Below are 14808 nucleotides of genomic sequence, written 5' to 3'. Positions count from 1 at the left end.
AATCTCAAAATACCTAGAAGAACAGGGATAGAATTGGGCCCAGCCCAAAATAAGCAACCTAAGAAAATACAGAACAAAAACAACTGTGTAGTCCAGTCACAAAATACTCTTCAAGGCCAATTCTCTGTTGATCAGAAAAAGGAAAGTGAAAATTTAAAAAAATGAAACCATTGTGACAGAACAGCCTGAAGTAGCCACAGGGATAGAGTATCTCACTCCCTGGTCAGTGAGGAAGCCTGTTCGACTCCATTCTGAGAGAGAAAAGAGATTGCAAAAGTATTACTGCCCATGAGTCCAAGGATGTTTAACCCATGTGTGAGCTTAGTCCATGATTTTTGGGGGCATGTGTCTTACTGCCCTGCTATTGTATGGAGTTGGAAGGAAACTGAAGCAAACCTATATCCTTCCTCCATCTCTGAACTCAAATTTTTCTGATTGTGCTCCTGCGAAAGATGATATATAAATATACGTTTTCTTGCATGTTGTTTACCTTACTTAAAACAAATCAGCTTGTATATGCCAGCTTTTTCTCCGTAAGGTGGTCTTCAATTTGTCTTAGTAGGAGATAGAAATGTGCATGGAGCAACACATATGAGATTTTAGTTCATGATACAAGAGGTCTGTTGTATCGTGGGTCATATTATCCTTTGGTGGAACACTGGGTAATGTACCAGATGATAAAGAACATAATATCTGTTTACAGCAATGACCAATGGCACTGAACCCATGAGAATAGCTACTGGAGACCTGTGAATCTGCAGAAGCTAATTAACACCCAAGGGCTATTGTAAACTGCGAGATTCCTCTTTACCTAGAAGCAAAAAGATTGCACTGAAGCCTACTTTAGAAACAAGGTTAAAAGGAGGTTGAAATATGGGTGTTGGTCGCATAGTAACTGTACTGTCTTCTTGTTTTTTAACAGGTACCAGTAGTGTGGAGGTTAAGGAGAATCGTAATGTGGGTAACTTATCCTTGGAAGATCATACACGAGCCTCTGGCGACCGGCAAGTCTTTCGCTGTTCAGATGTATCCAGAAGTGGAGCATCGGGATTGAAAAGGAAAAGGCCGCTGGAGGAAGGGAACAATGGACACATGCACCCTAAGGTGCAGCTGAAATGTAAGAAGTTATCATGGTCAGTGATGCCAAAGAATGCTCTAGTGCAGCTGAACGAGCTAAAGCCAGGATTACAGTATACGATGGTCTCTCAGACCGGACCTGTGCACGCACCCATTTTTGCTATTGCGGTCGAAGTTAACGGCTTTCTCTTTGAGGGCACGGGGCCCACCAAAAAGAAAGCAAAGATGAGGGCGGCGGAGATGGCCCTGCAGTCTTTCGTGCAGTTCCCAAATGCTTCCCAGGCACATTTCGCCATGGGCAACTGCGTGAACCCCAGCGCGGACTTCACGTCCGACCAGGCCGACTTCCCCAACACCCTGTTCAAAGAGTTTGAGCCCTCAGTGCAGAGTGATGGCCTGCCTTGCTGCAGTCCTGCTGAAAATGAATTGCTCTACAGCGGTTGGCGACATGGACGATTACTCTGCCACACGTTGGATTTAATGGTCCAAGCCAAACAGAACAAGCACAAGATGCCGTTCCCAGCAGCAGGCAGGAAGAACCCAGTTGAGATGTTAAATGAGCTGCGCCCGGGACTGAGATACGTGTGCCTCTCGGAGACAGTGGAGAAGCACGTCAAGAGCTTTGTGATGGCAGTGAGGGTTGATGGGAGAACGTTTGAAGGCACGGGACGCAGTAAGAAGCTGGCAAAAGCCCAGACTGCACAGGCTGCTCTTCAAGCTCTCTTTAACATCCAGCCAGTGCCCAGTGGAAAGCCTTGTCAAATGCCTGGCAGGAATAAATGTCCTCATTTACCACAGGTGAGAATTGCCTGCCAGCCTTTGGCAGACCTTGGAAATTTCACACCAAGTCGTTGGCTGACCTCAGGTAACCTTGATTTACACAGACTGGTGGGCGGGAGAGGAATGATGCAAATTAATTGGGAGGTGTTGAGCCATTTTAACCTACCGTTGCTTTTGCAGCAGCCTAGTAAATTAATGGAAGTTTCCGCCTCTGCAGCAAAGTTAGTTTTTTAATACAGATCTTTGAAGTGCTGTTGTCAGTAAAACACAGGTGCAAGGACACAAAATATGTATTAGGTGGGTCAGTCTCTGAGAGTAAGCAGTACCAATCATGTGTATGTATAAAGCAAAACCATTGTAATTAGCGCAGCAAAAATGAGGTCATTAAGACTAATGCTGCTTCACAGAAGATAAGAAGTGACCAGTAATACAAGCTCACTCTATTTATCAAACAAAATGGAACTTTAAGTGAAGCTTCCACTCCTTTGGAAACACGGCAACCATCTGAGGATGGGCAGTCACCTTGCTGCTCTCTCCTGCTCAAAACTGATGCGGGTGATGTCAAGACAGGTCACTAGGGACGACGATTGGTTATTGTGTAAGGAACAGCCTCTTGTCTGAAGGTAATCAATGTAGCAGTTGAAGGGGTGGATGAGGGTACCTGGTTGGAGAGCAGACACAAATGGCTGAAGGGAGAGGACAGACGCTGGCTGGGTGGCCTCTAAGACTCCATGAGTCCCCGAGAGGAGGCACAGTGGTGCAGTTAGCAGAACCACTGCCTCACAGTGCTTGAGACCCGAGTTCAATCCTGAGTTGCTCGAGTTTGCATGTTCTCCCTCTGACCGCGAGGGTTTTCTCTGTGTCTCCCGTGTCTTCCTGCATGCCAAAGATATGTAGCATGGTAGGTTAATTGGCCACCATAAAGTGGTCCGAGTATGTGATAGAGTCTGAGGGGAGTTGATGAGAACGTGGGGAGACTAAAAGATGGGATTAATGTAGGATTAGTGTAAATGGGTGGTATGTGGCTGGTTAAAGGGCAGCACAGACACAATGGGCCGAAAGGTCTCTTTCTATGTTGTATCTCTCTATGACTCTATAGCTGTTTCCCTGGACTCCCTATGGATCCGTCCACCAAAGAGAAACCTTTACCAAAGTAGATCATTTCAGACTGCTCTGCATGGTCTCTGATTCTTTCTCTACAAGGAGCAGCTCTTCTTTGTCCCAGTAAAAACATTGTCACTGTACCATGGCTATGGAATTGTGACTTGTGCACATCAGAGGAGTCCTCACTGACCATACCATTAGCCTCGACTAATTTAAAGTCAATGGAAACTTAAAGGCCGGAATGGAACACCCTTGGGATTGTAAATCAACTTGCTGATTTTAATTGCATGGTTATATTCAGCTCCACTCACTTAGCAGAAAAAGAGAGAAACAAAGGACTGTAAATGCTGGAATCTAGATGAAAAACACCATGATGCTGAAGGAACTCAGCAGGCCAGGTAGCCCTGAAGAAGGGTCCTGACCTGAAACGTTGACCGCCTGCTTTTCTCCATGAATGCTGCCTGGCCTGCTGAGTTCCTCCAGCATCATAGTATTTTCCATCCACTCACTTAGTCATTGCTCCTCTCTGCGATTCCACTTTGTTAAAGAAGCACAAAGAGGCCATCATGCTGTTAACATCAGTACAGAGAGCAGAACAGCAGGTGTGAGAGGGTCCAATGATTGTGAAAGACTGAAGATCCCGTGGTTCCTTTCTCTAAGGGGAAGAAGCGGAGGTGGCCTGGTGGGAGAGGTCATTCAGACGATGAAAGCTTCAATGGGGTGGACTGAGGAAAAATGTTTCCACTCCCAAAGGAGTCCAAAATCAAGAGGCAATAAATATACAGTATATTTATAAACCCAATAAAGAATTGAGGCAGTGTACTTTACTCAGAACAACACAGAGAAATTGAGGCAAACAGCATCGATGCGTTTAAGAGATAGCTTGATAAATACATAGGAAAGAATGGAGTGGAAGAATTCATTGATGAAGTTGAATGCAGTAAGGGGATGGATACTGGGCATGACAGATCTATTGGGCCAAATGTCCATTCTTTGTGCTGTAAAATCCTTTGTAACTAAATTAAAACTGAGGAAATTATTGGTCCTGGTTAGGAAGTATCAGGAAGAACAGAAATTTAAAGTGGTACCTGGTTGTACCCATTACCCAGAGGTCAATGGGTCTCTTCTAAAGAAAGTGGGAGGACAATCCAACTTCCACCCCTCCAGTGGCCAACAGTGAGCACACCAAATGCACCAGGTTTCCTAATGGCAAATCATCACAGAAAACAGCAAAACTGAAGTGGCAGCATTTCGGAAGAACGTCTGTCAAAGCAACACATCTCCACCCCATTACTGAAGGGACAGTGGGTAGTTTCAAAACTGTCTGCTCCTCCCATGATCCGAGAAGGGCATCTGAAAATTGTCCTAATCACCCAGATGCTAATATTTGTATTGGGAATCACAATGTGCTCACTCTGGGTTTGGTGTCAGAGACATCCCATGATATTAATTATTAAGCATTAATGCAGTGAAACTTCCCTGCATTACAACACAGCCTGCATTACCAATGTAACCTTCTATAATCACTCATCTAACGTTTGCTATGCATTCATTGCCAACCCAAAATTGCCCTCAGTTGGCAGTGATTACCCTTCTAGTACCTGTGAACAACTGAACAGCTTGCTAGGCAATTCCAGAGGCAGTTCAGAATCAATCACGTTGCTGTGTATCTGGGGCCACACGAGAGCTGGTCGAGGTAAGAGCAGCAAATTTCCTTGGACAGCAGTAAACCAGCTTTTACAGCAACCCTACAGTTCCGCACTCATTCTTACTGATCCTGTCATTTGGTTCCAGACTTCATTTAATTAACCGAATTTAAACTTCCCCGTTACTATGATGAGGATCTGAATTTACACCTTTGGATAATTTGCTCAGGCTCCTGGATTAATAATCGATAACTTAACCAGTGCACTTCCCTGTCCCTTAGTGCATTGGCTGAAAAAACAGAGGATATGAAAGATTCTTTGCTCATGCATTTGAAAAAAACTTTATAGTTAGGATCTTTCTTAGTGATGTGACTTCAATCATGGTCTGTCTGCCCAAGGGCAGTGAAATGAGAGAAAACCTGTGGTCAGACACAGAAAACCATAAGTGGTCAGTATGTGAGTGAAGCACTTGGACCAGGCACAGAACAACAAATATCTGGAGCAGTGCATTCCACTGCAGATGCCAAGCTCCACCAGCACTCTTCCCTCTGTCAATAACCCCAACTATATACACTCCCTCCATCTCCTTCCCATCATCAGTCACTGACAACGACAATTTAGAGAGCTCAACACAAGTATAAATCAGGACATTGAGTACAGGAGTTGGGACGTTGTGTTGAAGTTGAACAAGATGTTGATGAGGCCGAATTTAGAGTATTGTGTGCAGTTCTGGTCACCAACCTACAGGAAAGATATCAATAAGCTTGAAAGAGCACAGAGAAAATATACAAGGATGTTGCCGGGACTTGAGGACCTGAGTTATAGGGAAAGGTTGAATAGGTTAGGACTTTATTCCCTGGAACGCAGGAGAATGAGGGGAGATTTTATAGAGTTATACAGAATTATGAGGGCTATAGATAGGGTGAATGCATGTAGGCTTTTTCCCATCAGGTTGGGTGAGACTAGAACTAGACGTCATAGGTTTAGGGTGAAAGGTGAAATATTTTGAGGGGATCTGAGGGGAATCTTCTTCACTCAGAGGGTGGAGCGAGTGTGGAGCGAGCTGCCAGATGAAGTGGTAGATGCGGGTTCAATTGTAACCTTGAAGAGAAGTTCGGATAGGTGCGTGGATGGGAGGGGTTTGGAGGGATACAGTCCGGGTGCAGGTAGATGGGACTGGGCAGAAGTTCAGGACGGCATGGACTAGATGGGCCGAGGGGCCTGTTTCTGTGCTGTAGTGCTCTATAACTCTAAGCAGGGAATCCAAGAAGGCGCTGCAGCGTGGCAACTCTCTGTGAGGTGGCTTCAGCAGAGCCATTCTTTACATTTGTTATAATCATTCTACTTTTTTAAATCTCAATTCTAAGACTGTAAGAATTACTAACAATGTTCTCTTAAATCTCGCCACTATATTCCACATTCTGTTTTCTTTTTACTACCTTGATGTAGTTATACATGGCATGATCTGTCTGGATGGCACACAAAGAAAAAGCTTTTCACTGTATCTCAGTACATGTGACAATAATAAGGCAATCAGAATCCTCCCACCACTATCCCACACCCTCCCACCGCCAAACATCTGAGTGTTCAGCTTCCCATTTTTTTTATTACAAATGGAATTCTTGTTAATCTGAGGGATGCAAATCGTTGACGTGGAGCGACATTGCAAGAGTCACCTTGGAGCGTGGGATCATGCAGAAGAGAAGTTGTTCACCCTGTCCCTCCAACCCGTTTTCCCGTCCATATCAATTGTAGTTGACCTGCCCTCCAAATCCATGTATCTGTCTTTGCTCTACATCCCTTGGTATGGCTACCTGACAGGATTCTATTGACTTAAACTCCAATTTGCCCAGAATGCGTGGACCTTGGAGAGTTTCCAGATTTCCACTACCCCTTTTGTGAAAAAGCGTTTCTCCTAAATAGCCCAGATCCAACTTTGAGAGTAGGATTGCCCCCGGCAGGGGAAGCAGCATGGGTGTATGTTCCCTTTCAAATTCTTTGGATATTTTTAAACAGCTGGACAACATCACCCCCTCAATCCCCTGCATTCAAGAGAATAGAATCCAAGTTTGTGCAACTTCTTGCAGTGATGGAGCAGGAAGTCAGTGCACAACATCTCTGGGGCTTTTTTGCACACCACCCCTCCAACCTCCAGCACCCACTTCCACTGCACAATGAGCTTTTTGTTTATGTTGATTGCTCTTGACAAGATTTAGGGTTTTGCATCATATATGTTAAATAAACAAGAACATAGGAATCATTAGTAACATGGCTGTGAAAGTAATCCAAAAACAAAATATTGAACTAAACCGAAAAGTGCTGGGAGTAGTTATTGATTTACAAAGGTACAGGAGGGGGTCATTCAGTTCATTTGGTCTATGCCAGCTCACAAAAATAACAAATCCCCCCTCCTTCTATTTCCCTGTAGCCCTGCAATTTATTGTCTCTCACATCCCGACCAACTCTCCCAATTCTCCTGTACCCACCTACACTAAAGGGTAGCACACGAAACGCTGGAGGAACTCAGCAGGTCAGGCAGCATCTATGGAGGGAAATGGACAGTCGATGTTTCAGGTTGAGACTATTCATCAGTCCGATGTTTTGTGTGTTGCTCCAGATTCCAGCAGCTGCAGTCTCTTGTGTTTACACTAAAGGGTAATTTACAGTAGCCAATTAATCCATCTGCACATCCTTGGGAGGTGGGAGGAATACAGAGTAACAAGGTTGCAGGAGGAACATGCAAACTCCACACAGAGAGCACTGGATGTCAATCTGGGCTTCTGGAGCTAACTGCAACACTGTGCAACAGTGCCACCCACAGCTGGTCAGCCAGCAGCCATTACTGGTGATGGAATTCCTGCCGCTGAATTTGAAGATTACAGCTTCAAGTTTTACCATTAACTCACGCTCTTGTCCAGGAAAATACCTTACTGCAGTGTTAAGGAAGAGAAGCTATTTGAAGAATAGCAGGCCAGGCCAATATATTCTCCAGCAAAACAGATCAAACCCTCTCAGAGATCATGACTCCACCTGGCTGGTTGTGCATGGTGTTTACCTGGTTCTGTATTTTTGCAGGAATTGGAATTGTTTATTATTTTCATGGGTACCAAGATACAGTGAAAAACTTAGTTTTGCAAGTCATCCATACAGATCATTTCAAAACATAAGTACATTGAGGTAGTACAAGAGAAAAGCAACAACCAAATGCAGAATAAAGTGTTACAGTAGAATATAGTGTTACAGTTACAAGGAAAGTGCAGTGCAGGGAGACACTAAGGTGCAAGGGTCATGGCGAGGTAGATTGTGAGAGAAAGAGTGAAATGAGACCCTGTGTCCATGTAGTTTGTTGGTGAAAGGTGGAATGAGAAGCCCGTGAAACTGTCCAGTCTGCTTAATCCTTTGACTACATGTTTAAACAAGACTTAAGTTAACAGTTGTTGTGAAATATTTGTCAATAATGACTCAGGTAAACAGCTCAAATCAGAAATAATGTATGATAACTATTTCCTCTTTCCAAGGCCTCAGGGCAAAGACTTAAGACAATTCACATATTGTATTTGCATTATATGGTTGCTGAGATACATCATGTTTTGAATTTTTTTATTCATGCTTATAGTGTGTTGACTTGTGACTCCTGTTCAAAACCTGTTGCCATCTACCTCTCTGTCCTAATCATGTAGAATCACCAATTATGGCAAAGTTGCATTTTTGTTAGAGCCTTGGTAGGGATTTCATAATATTAAGACGGAGGCACAAGAGACTGCAGATGCTGGAATCTGGAGCAAAGAAAACAAACTACTGGAGGAACTCAGTGGGTCAAGCAGCATCTGAGGAGGGAAAGAAATGGCCGACATTTTGGGTCAAGAGTCTGCATCAGTCCTTTCCTTCCACAGATGCTGCCTGACCCATTGAGTTCCTCTACCAGTTTGTTTTTTTGTTTTATAATATTAAGGTGCCTGCTTTAATAAAAGTCTTTCGACTTCAATAGAAAGATGAAAATAAATGAGTGGTGTGAAATTTGCCCTTGAGTTTCACCGCTGTCAACTTCTCAAGGGTAACATAAGTAAGTTAGGTGGGGTGTAACCCATGCTGCATATTGTCTATTGCTGGTTTGCACTTCAACCCGAAGCTAATTTCACCTCCAAGTTCTTCTGTGACTTTTCAACAGTTAAATGTATTGCTACATATGGTACAGGAACATTTCTCTCTTTAATCTCTCTCTGCATTTATCTGCTGAGATTGCTAGCCAGCTGTGCACTGACTCTGCACTGCTCTCAGCAGTGCTGACCTCCTGGTTTTCCACAGAACATTCTCATCAGGCACATTGATGCGCACAAATGCCTTCAGGAAACTGTTGTACAAATAAATTCTGATTTTTTTTTCTGTCTAATTTTCTTCCCTGTCCCCTCTACCTCTCCAAAACATGTGGATTCCCACTTGATTTCAGCATCTTGCCTGCTCCCTTGCTCTGGAAAGTAAGATCATCGTAGAATCGTCACGGTACAGGGAGGCCATTCAGCCTATTAAGTCCAGGCCTGTTCCTAAGGGAGCAATTCTATCAGTCGTGGTCCCCCACTTGTTCCACTACAAATTATTGTCCCTCAAATGCATCTCACATTCCTTTTTGAAGCCACTGATTGATTCCGTTTCCACTGCCCTTATAGGAAGCAAATTCCTGACTATAAACACTCTCTGAGTACAAGGTTTTCCTCACACCTCTCTTGTACCTTTCAGCCAATATCCTAAATCAGTGCCCTCTTGGTATTTGAGCTATCCATTACCTTTAGAGGATTTATGGACAAAGGGCAGAATAGATAGATCCCCAAAAGCTAGAAAACCAGTTTGAAAGCCTACCCCACTGTCAGGAAGTAGCCTTTCAGAATCAAGCCCCATCAGTGGAGCTGGAAAGGAGAGAGTGAGTCATTGGGAGGTGTTGGGTAGAAATTGGGAGAAGGGAGAAGACAGCAAGGAACTTCATAACGAATGGGGAATGAAGAAGGTAGCTGAAGGGTGAAAGAGGAGTGGAGAATGTGGCTGAAGGTCTGCGGTTGCAGAGAAATTGAGGAAGAAGGAAGGCGGGTGAAAGTATTTCCAGGCAGGAGGGTGGTCTGCCAGAGAGATCAGGAGGGGAGGGGAGAAGGGATATGTCCAATCACTGGCCCAATAGTGGGTTTTCTGCGGGGAGGGGGGGGGGGAATGGGTGGAGTGGTGAGAGGGGAGCATTCCTGTTCTTCCTATCCAACAAATAGTGTTGCAAGGACCTGTATCTCTTCACTTCCCTTCATGTGTTGACGTTGGAGAGGGTTCAGAGGAGATTTACGAGGATGATTCCAGGAATGAAAGGGCTTTAAGTATGAGGAGCATTTGTCGGCTCTTGGACTGTACTCGCTGGAGTGCAGAAGAATGAGAGGGGACCTCATAGCGACATTTAAAATATTGATAGGAAGGGACAGAGTAGATGTGGCTAGGCTGTTTCCCTTGGTGGGTGAGTCCAGGACCAGAGGGCACAATCTTAGAATTAGAGGGTACAGTTTCAAAACAGAGATGAGGAAAAATTTCTTTAGCCAGAGGGTGGTGAATTTGTGGAACTCCTTGCCACGTACAGCAGTGGAGGCCAGATCAGTGTGGGCGTTCAAGGAGGAGATAGATAGATATCTAAATAGTCAGGATATCAAGGGATATGGGGATAAGGCCGGTAATTGGGATTAGGATAGTTTTTTTTTCTTCTTCCCCCATTCCCCATTTCTCATTTCTATTTCCCTTTCCTTGGAGCAGACTCGATGGGCCGAATGGCCTGCTTCTGCTCCCTTGTCTTGTGATCTTGTGAGCTGTCAGTTCCTGAGGCTCGAGAAGTCCAGTCACCCGATGTAAAAGCTGAAGAAGAGAAGTAGTCTGAGGTAGAGAGCCTTGATGAAATGTAAGAGACCCCTCTCCTGGGAGTGAGTTGATCAACAACAACCTAACCTCACACACAAATGCACACACACACACACACACAAACACACACACACAAACACACACACACACACACACACACACAATGAAAATTTCCTCCCTCAGTTTAAAATTCCATCTCTGGTCTTGGCAAGACATTTGTCCCAAAGGACATTACAGTTAAACCTGACCCAGCCTTTATCTGATTTCTCACTCATTCAAGGTCAATGTTGACTGAGTACAATAGGCCACATCTAAAGTAGAGCTGATTTAGAGAAGGTGCTTCAGGTTTGGAGGGTGGAAGGGAACTGCTGTAAATCCCAGTCCTCCATACACACCCTGTCAAATGTGAAGTCCAGGGTTACTGACAGGAAATCAAACCTGCCGATTCGTCTGACACTGGGTGGCATAGATCTGAGACCACAGGTTTGAGACAACGTATCTAGAGGTTTTATGGAGAAGGGTGTTGACTGAGTTTTTTAAAAGAGGTTATCAAGATGGTTGATGAGGACAGAGCAGTAGACGTTTGACAAGGTCCCACGTGGTAGACTGGGTTGGAGCGTTAGAACAAATGGGATCCAGGGTGAGCTTGCCACTTGGATACAAAATTAGTTTCATGGTAGGAGGCAAAGGGTGGAAGTGGAGGGTTGTTTGACAGATTAGAGGTCTGTCACCAGTGGTGTGCTGCAGGGATTAGTGCTGGGCCCTCTGTTGTTTGTCATCTACATTAATGATCAGAGTGAGAGTGTTGGTAGCATGGTTAGTAAGTTTGCAGATGACACCAAAACTACACAAAGAGGATTTGGTATCTGGAATGAGCTGCCGGAGGAGGTGGTGGAAGCAGGAACAGTAATAACATTTAAGTGGCATCTGGACAGATATTTGAATGAGCAAGGCACAGAGAAACATGGAATTAATGCAGGCACATAGCATAGCCACGACGGGCTGAAGGGTCTGTTTCTAAGCTGTACAACTCTATGACTCCATGACTCAAGGCAAGGCTTAAATAAGTTACCTTTAATCATTTCACATTACCTGAACGCTTTTAATTATCTTTAAGTGTCGTAGGTGTTTTAGTTCACATTTTTTAAAGTTATAATAGTTTTCAATTATTTATCTAAAAGTTAATAGTATTTAAATAGTATTTAAATGTCAGTTATTTAAAAGCTATTAAATATCACTTATTTAAAAACTATTAGATGTTGCTTTTACAGCTGGCAATGCTCCTCCGCATTTTTGCTGTTTGTCAAAGGCTATCCAGATCATTTCGGCAATGGAGCCTTGTCACTCCACCTTCAGAGGCCATTGCACCAATAAGAGCGCAGCAATGGATCCCTGGGATGCAAAGGGTCAACGTGATTCTGCCTTCACTTGATTGGCATCATGTCTACCACCCTAAACATTCGCTCCAAACCAGTTGTGTGCAAAGACTGTGTGAGGCAATTCGGGATGGGAATCTGGACCACCAGATTGGACCCAATAAAATGCATCTAAATCAATGACCTTGGCAAAGCAAAATATTGCAAATGCAGAGATAAAACTGAACAGGTCAGGTTGCAGGTGAGGGTTGAGAAACAGAGTTAACATTGTGGGGTCAAATGACTTCTTGTTACAAAGTGCATTTGATTTTACCTTTTTATCCATTGGGTGGCATGTTGTCATTACTACAATGGCACATCAGTCCAGATTATAAATATAACTCGCCAGATCAGCACTTGAACCCATCAAAGGCAAGAATGCTACAAAACGAACCACTTACACATTTTTAAAAAATCATGCAAATCCACATTATAATCTCAAGTGTATGTTCCAGCTTCTGCTCATTGGAAACACTAACTCTAAGCCAAGTTAATAGTTATGAATAACTTTCCTAGTTGGAATTGGAACTGCAATTGTTTTATTATTGTCACATGTGCCGAGAAACAGTGAAAAACCCAGATTACCATCCATACAGATCATTTCAAAACATAAGTATATTGAGGTAGTACAACGCAAAAGCAATAACACACTGCAGAATATCGTGTTAGTTACAGTTACAGTTACGGTTTGGGTCAAGGTGTTGAGCACCCCTCTGCCATTACCATCAACAACTACGAGCTGGAGGTAGTCTACGAGTTCACATACCTTTGTTCCACCATCATGGACAGTCTGTCCCTAAACTCCGAGATCAACAGACGGATCGGACGAGCAGCCTCAACTTTCGCCAGGTTGGCGAAATGAGTTTGGGAGAACAGAAAGCTGACAACACGCACCAAGGTTGCAGTCTACAGGGCCTGCGTCCTCAGCACGCTGCTTTACGGCAGCCAGACCTGGAGCCTCTACTCCAGACAGGAGCGGCGCCTTAATGCCTTCCACCTTCGTAGCCTGAGATGCATCCTGGACATCAAGTGGACTGACAGAGTCACCAACAATGAGGTCCTGACCCGCGCTCAGATACCCAGCCTCTTCACCCTGCTTCAACAACGTCGTCTCCACTGGCTGGGCCACGTACATTGCATGCCAGACAGGAAGATCCTGAAAGACCTGCTGTACGGGGAGTTGGCCTCCGACAAGAGAGCACAAGGACGGCCCCATCTTCACTTCAAAGATGTCTGTAAGAGAAATATGAAGTCACTGAATATGAACATTGAGAGGTGGGAAGAAATTGCAAGCGATCACTCTCGCTGGAGGCTGGAACTACACAGAGGTCTGAAATGAGGAGAAGAGAAGCTGAGACGAGCTGCTGAAGAAAAGCGCACTCGCCGGAAAAACAGCACCAAAGCAACACAGGAGGACAACGCCTTCAAGTGCAGTCACTGCAGCTGAGACTGTCACTCCCGTGTAGGCCTCTACAGTCACAACAGACATTGCTCTACCACTAGCGACTGAAGCAAGACTCTCCATGCGCAGATCCATGGTCTCGCGAGACTAATGGATGCCACCAGTGTACAGTTACACAGAAAGTGCAGTGCAGGTAGAAAATAAGGTGCTAGGGCCATGACGAGATAGATTGTGAGGTCAAGAGTTCATCATTAACTGCTCCATTCAAGAGTCTTGTAACATTGGGATAGAAGCTGTACTTGAGCGTGGTGGTGCGTGTTTTCAAGCTTTTATATCTCCTGCCTAATGGAAGGGGGGAGGAGAGAGAATGCACAGGGTGGGAGGGTCTTTGATTATCTCGGCTGCTTCTCTGAGGCAGCAAGAAGTGTAGAGTCTATGGCGGGGGAAGCTGGTTTCTGTGATGGATTGAGCTGTGTGCACAACTCTCTGCAATTTCTTGCAGTCTTGGGCAGAACAGTTGCCATACCAAGCTGAGATGCAACCAGATAGGATGCTCTCTGTGGTCCATCTATAAAAACTTGTGAGGGTCAATGGGGACCTGCCAAATTTTCTTAGCCTTCAGAGGAAGTAGAGGCACTGGTATGCTTTCTTGCTCAAAGCATCTACGTGGTTGAACCAGGATAAGCTATTAGTAATATTTACACCTGGGAACTTGAAGCTCTCAACCGTCTTCACCTCAGCACCATTGATATACTAATCAAAAAGTGTTTCAAAAATCATTGTACCTAAGCATGCCTTAGAGCCCACTTTCCTTGAGGTTAATCCTCATGTTTTCTTCACAAGTGAAGCTCATTCTCTCTGTCCAAAGGCTTTTAATTTGAAGGGCCTTGGAGTTCAGGTCAGATGGAATTCCCCAGAGTGGACTGGAAATCCACTCCTTGTCTTCTGCAGCAGTTGAGGAAACAGATGGCATAGAACACCAACGTGCGTCTCAAATTATGCCTTTGCTTGATTGGCACCACATCCACTACCCTAAACATTCATTCCCTCAATCACGGCTGCAGTGTGTACTGGCTACAAAATGCTCTGCATTTACTAGCCTAGACTACTCCAACAGCATCTTCCAAACCTGCAGCCTCTACCACCAAGGACAAGAATAGCAAGCACGTAGAAACACCATCACTTGAAGTGCTATACAATCCTGACTTTGCAATATATCCTGTTTCCTCCACTGTTGTTGTCTCTAAAACCAAGAACTCCATATCCAAGAACACTGTGGGAGTACCTTCACAATAAGGATGTCAGCGATTCAAGAATGTGGCTCACCATCACCTTCTCAAGAGCAGTTAGGAAAGGACAATAACACTGGCCTTGCCAAGATACATGCATGCTATAAAAGAAATATTTCTTCTTTAAAAAGCAGTGAATCTGAGAACACAAAACTGAATTTACTCCATATAAATCCAACTGGCCTGGTTTGATATTGAATTTTCCCTTTGGACTCCAT

General features: G+C 44.4%; 1 protein-coding gene across 1 annotated transcript in view; it reads left to right on the top strand.

Annotated features, from left to right (window-relative positions):
- The window catches only part of adarb2 (adenosine deaminase RNA specific B2 (inactive)), a 280576-nt gene that overhangs the window by 19047 nt on the left and 246721 nt on the right, over positions 1-14808 (top strand). The window contains exon 2 of the mRNA XM_052016167.1: positions 923-1875. Within this exon, the coding sequence (XP_051872127.1) occupies positions 923-1875 (953 nt within the window). The remainder of the gene's footprint in view (positions 1-922; positions 1876-14808) is intronic.

This window comes from Pristis pectinata, chromosome 5, assembly GCF_009764475.1.
Source record: "Pristis pectinata isolate sPriPec2 chromosome 5, sPriPec2.1.pri, whole genome shotgun sequence".
Lineage (NCBI taxonomy): Eukaryota > Metazoa > Chordata > Chondrichthyes > Rhinopristiformes > Pristidae > Pristis > Pristis pectinata.
Note: the sequence above shows the minus strand (reverse complement) of the source record. Positions and strands in the feature narration are given on the sequence as shown.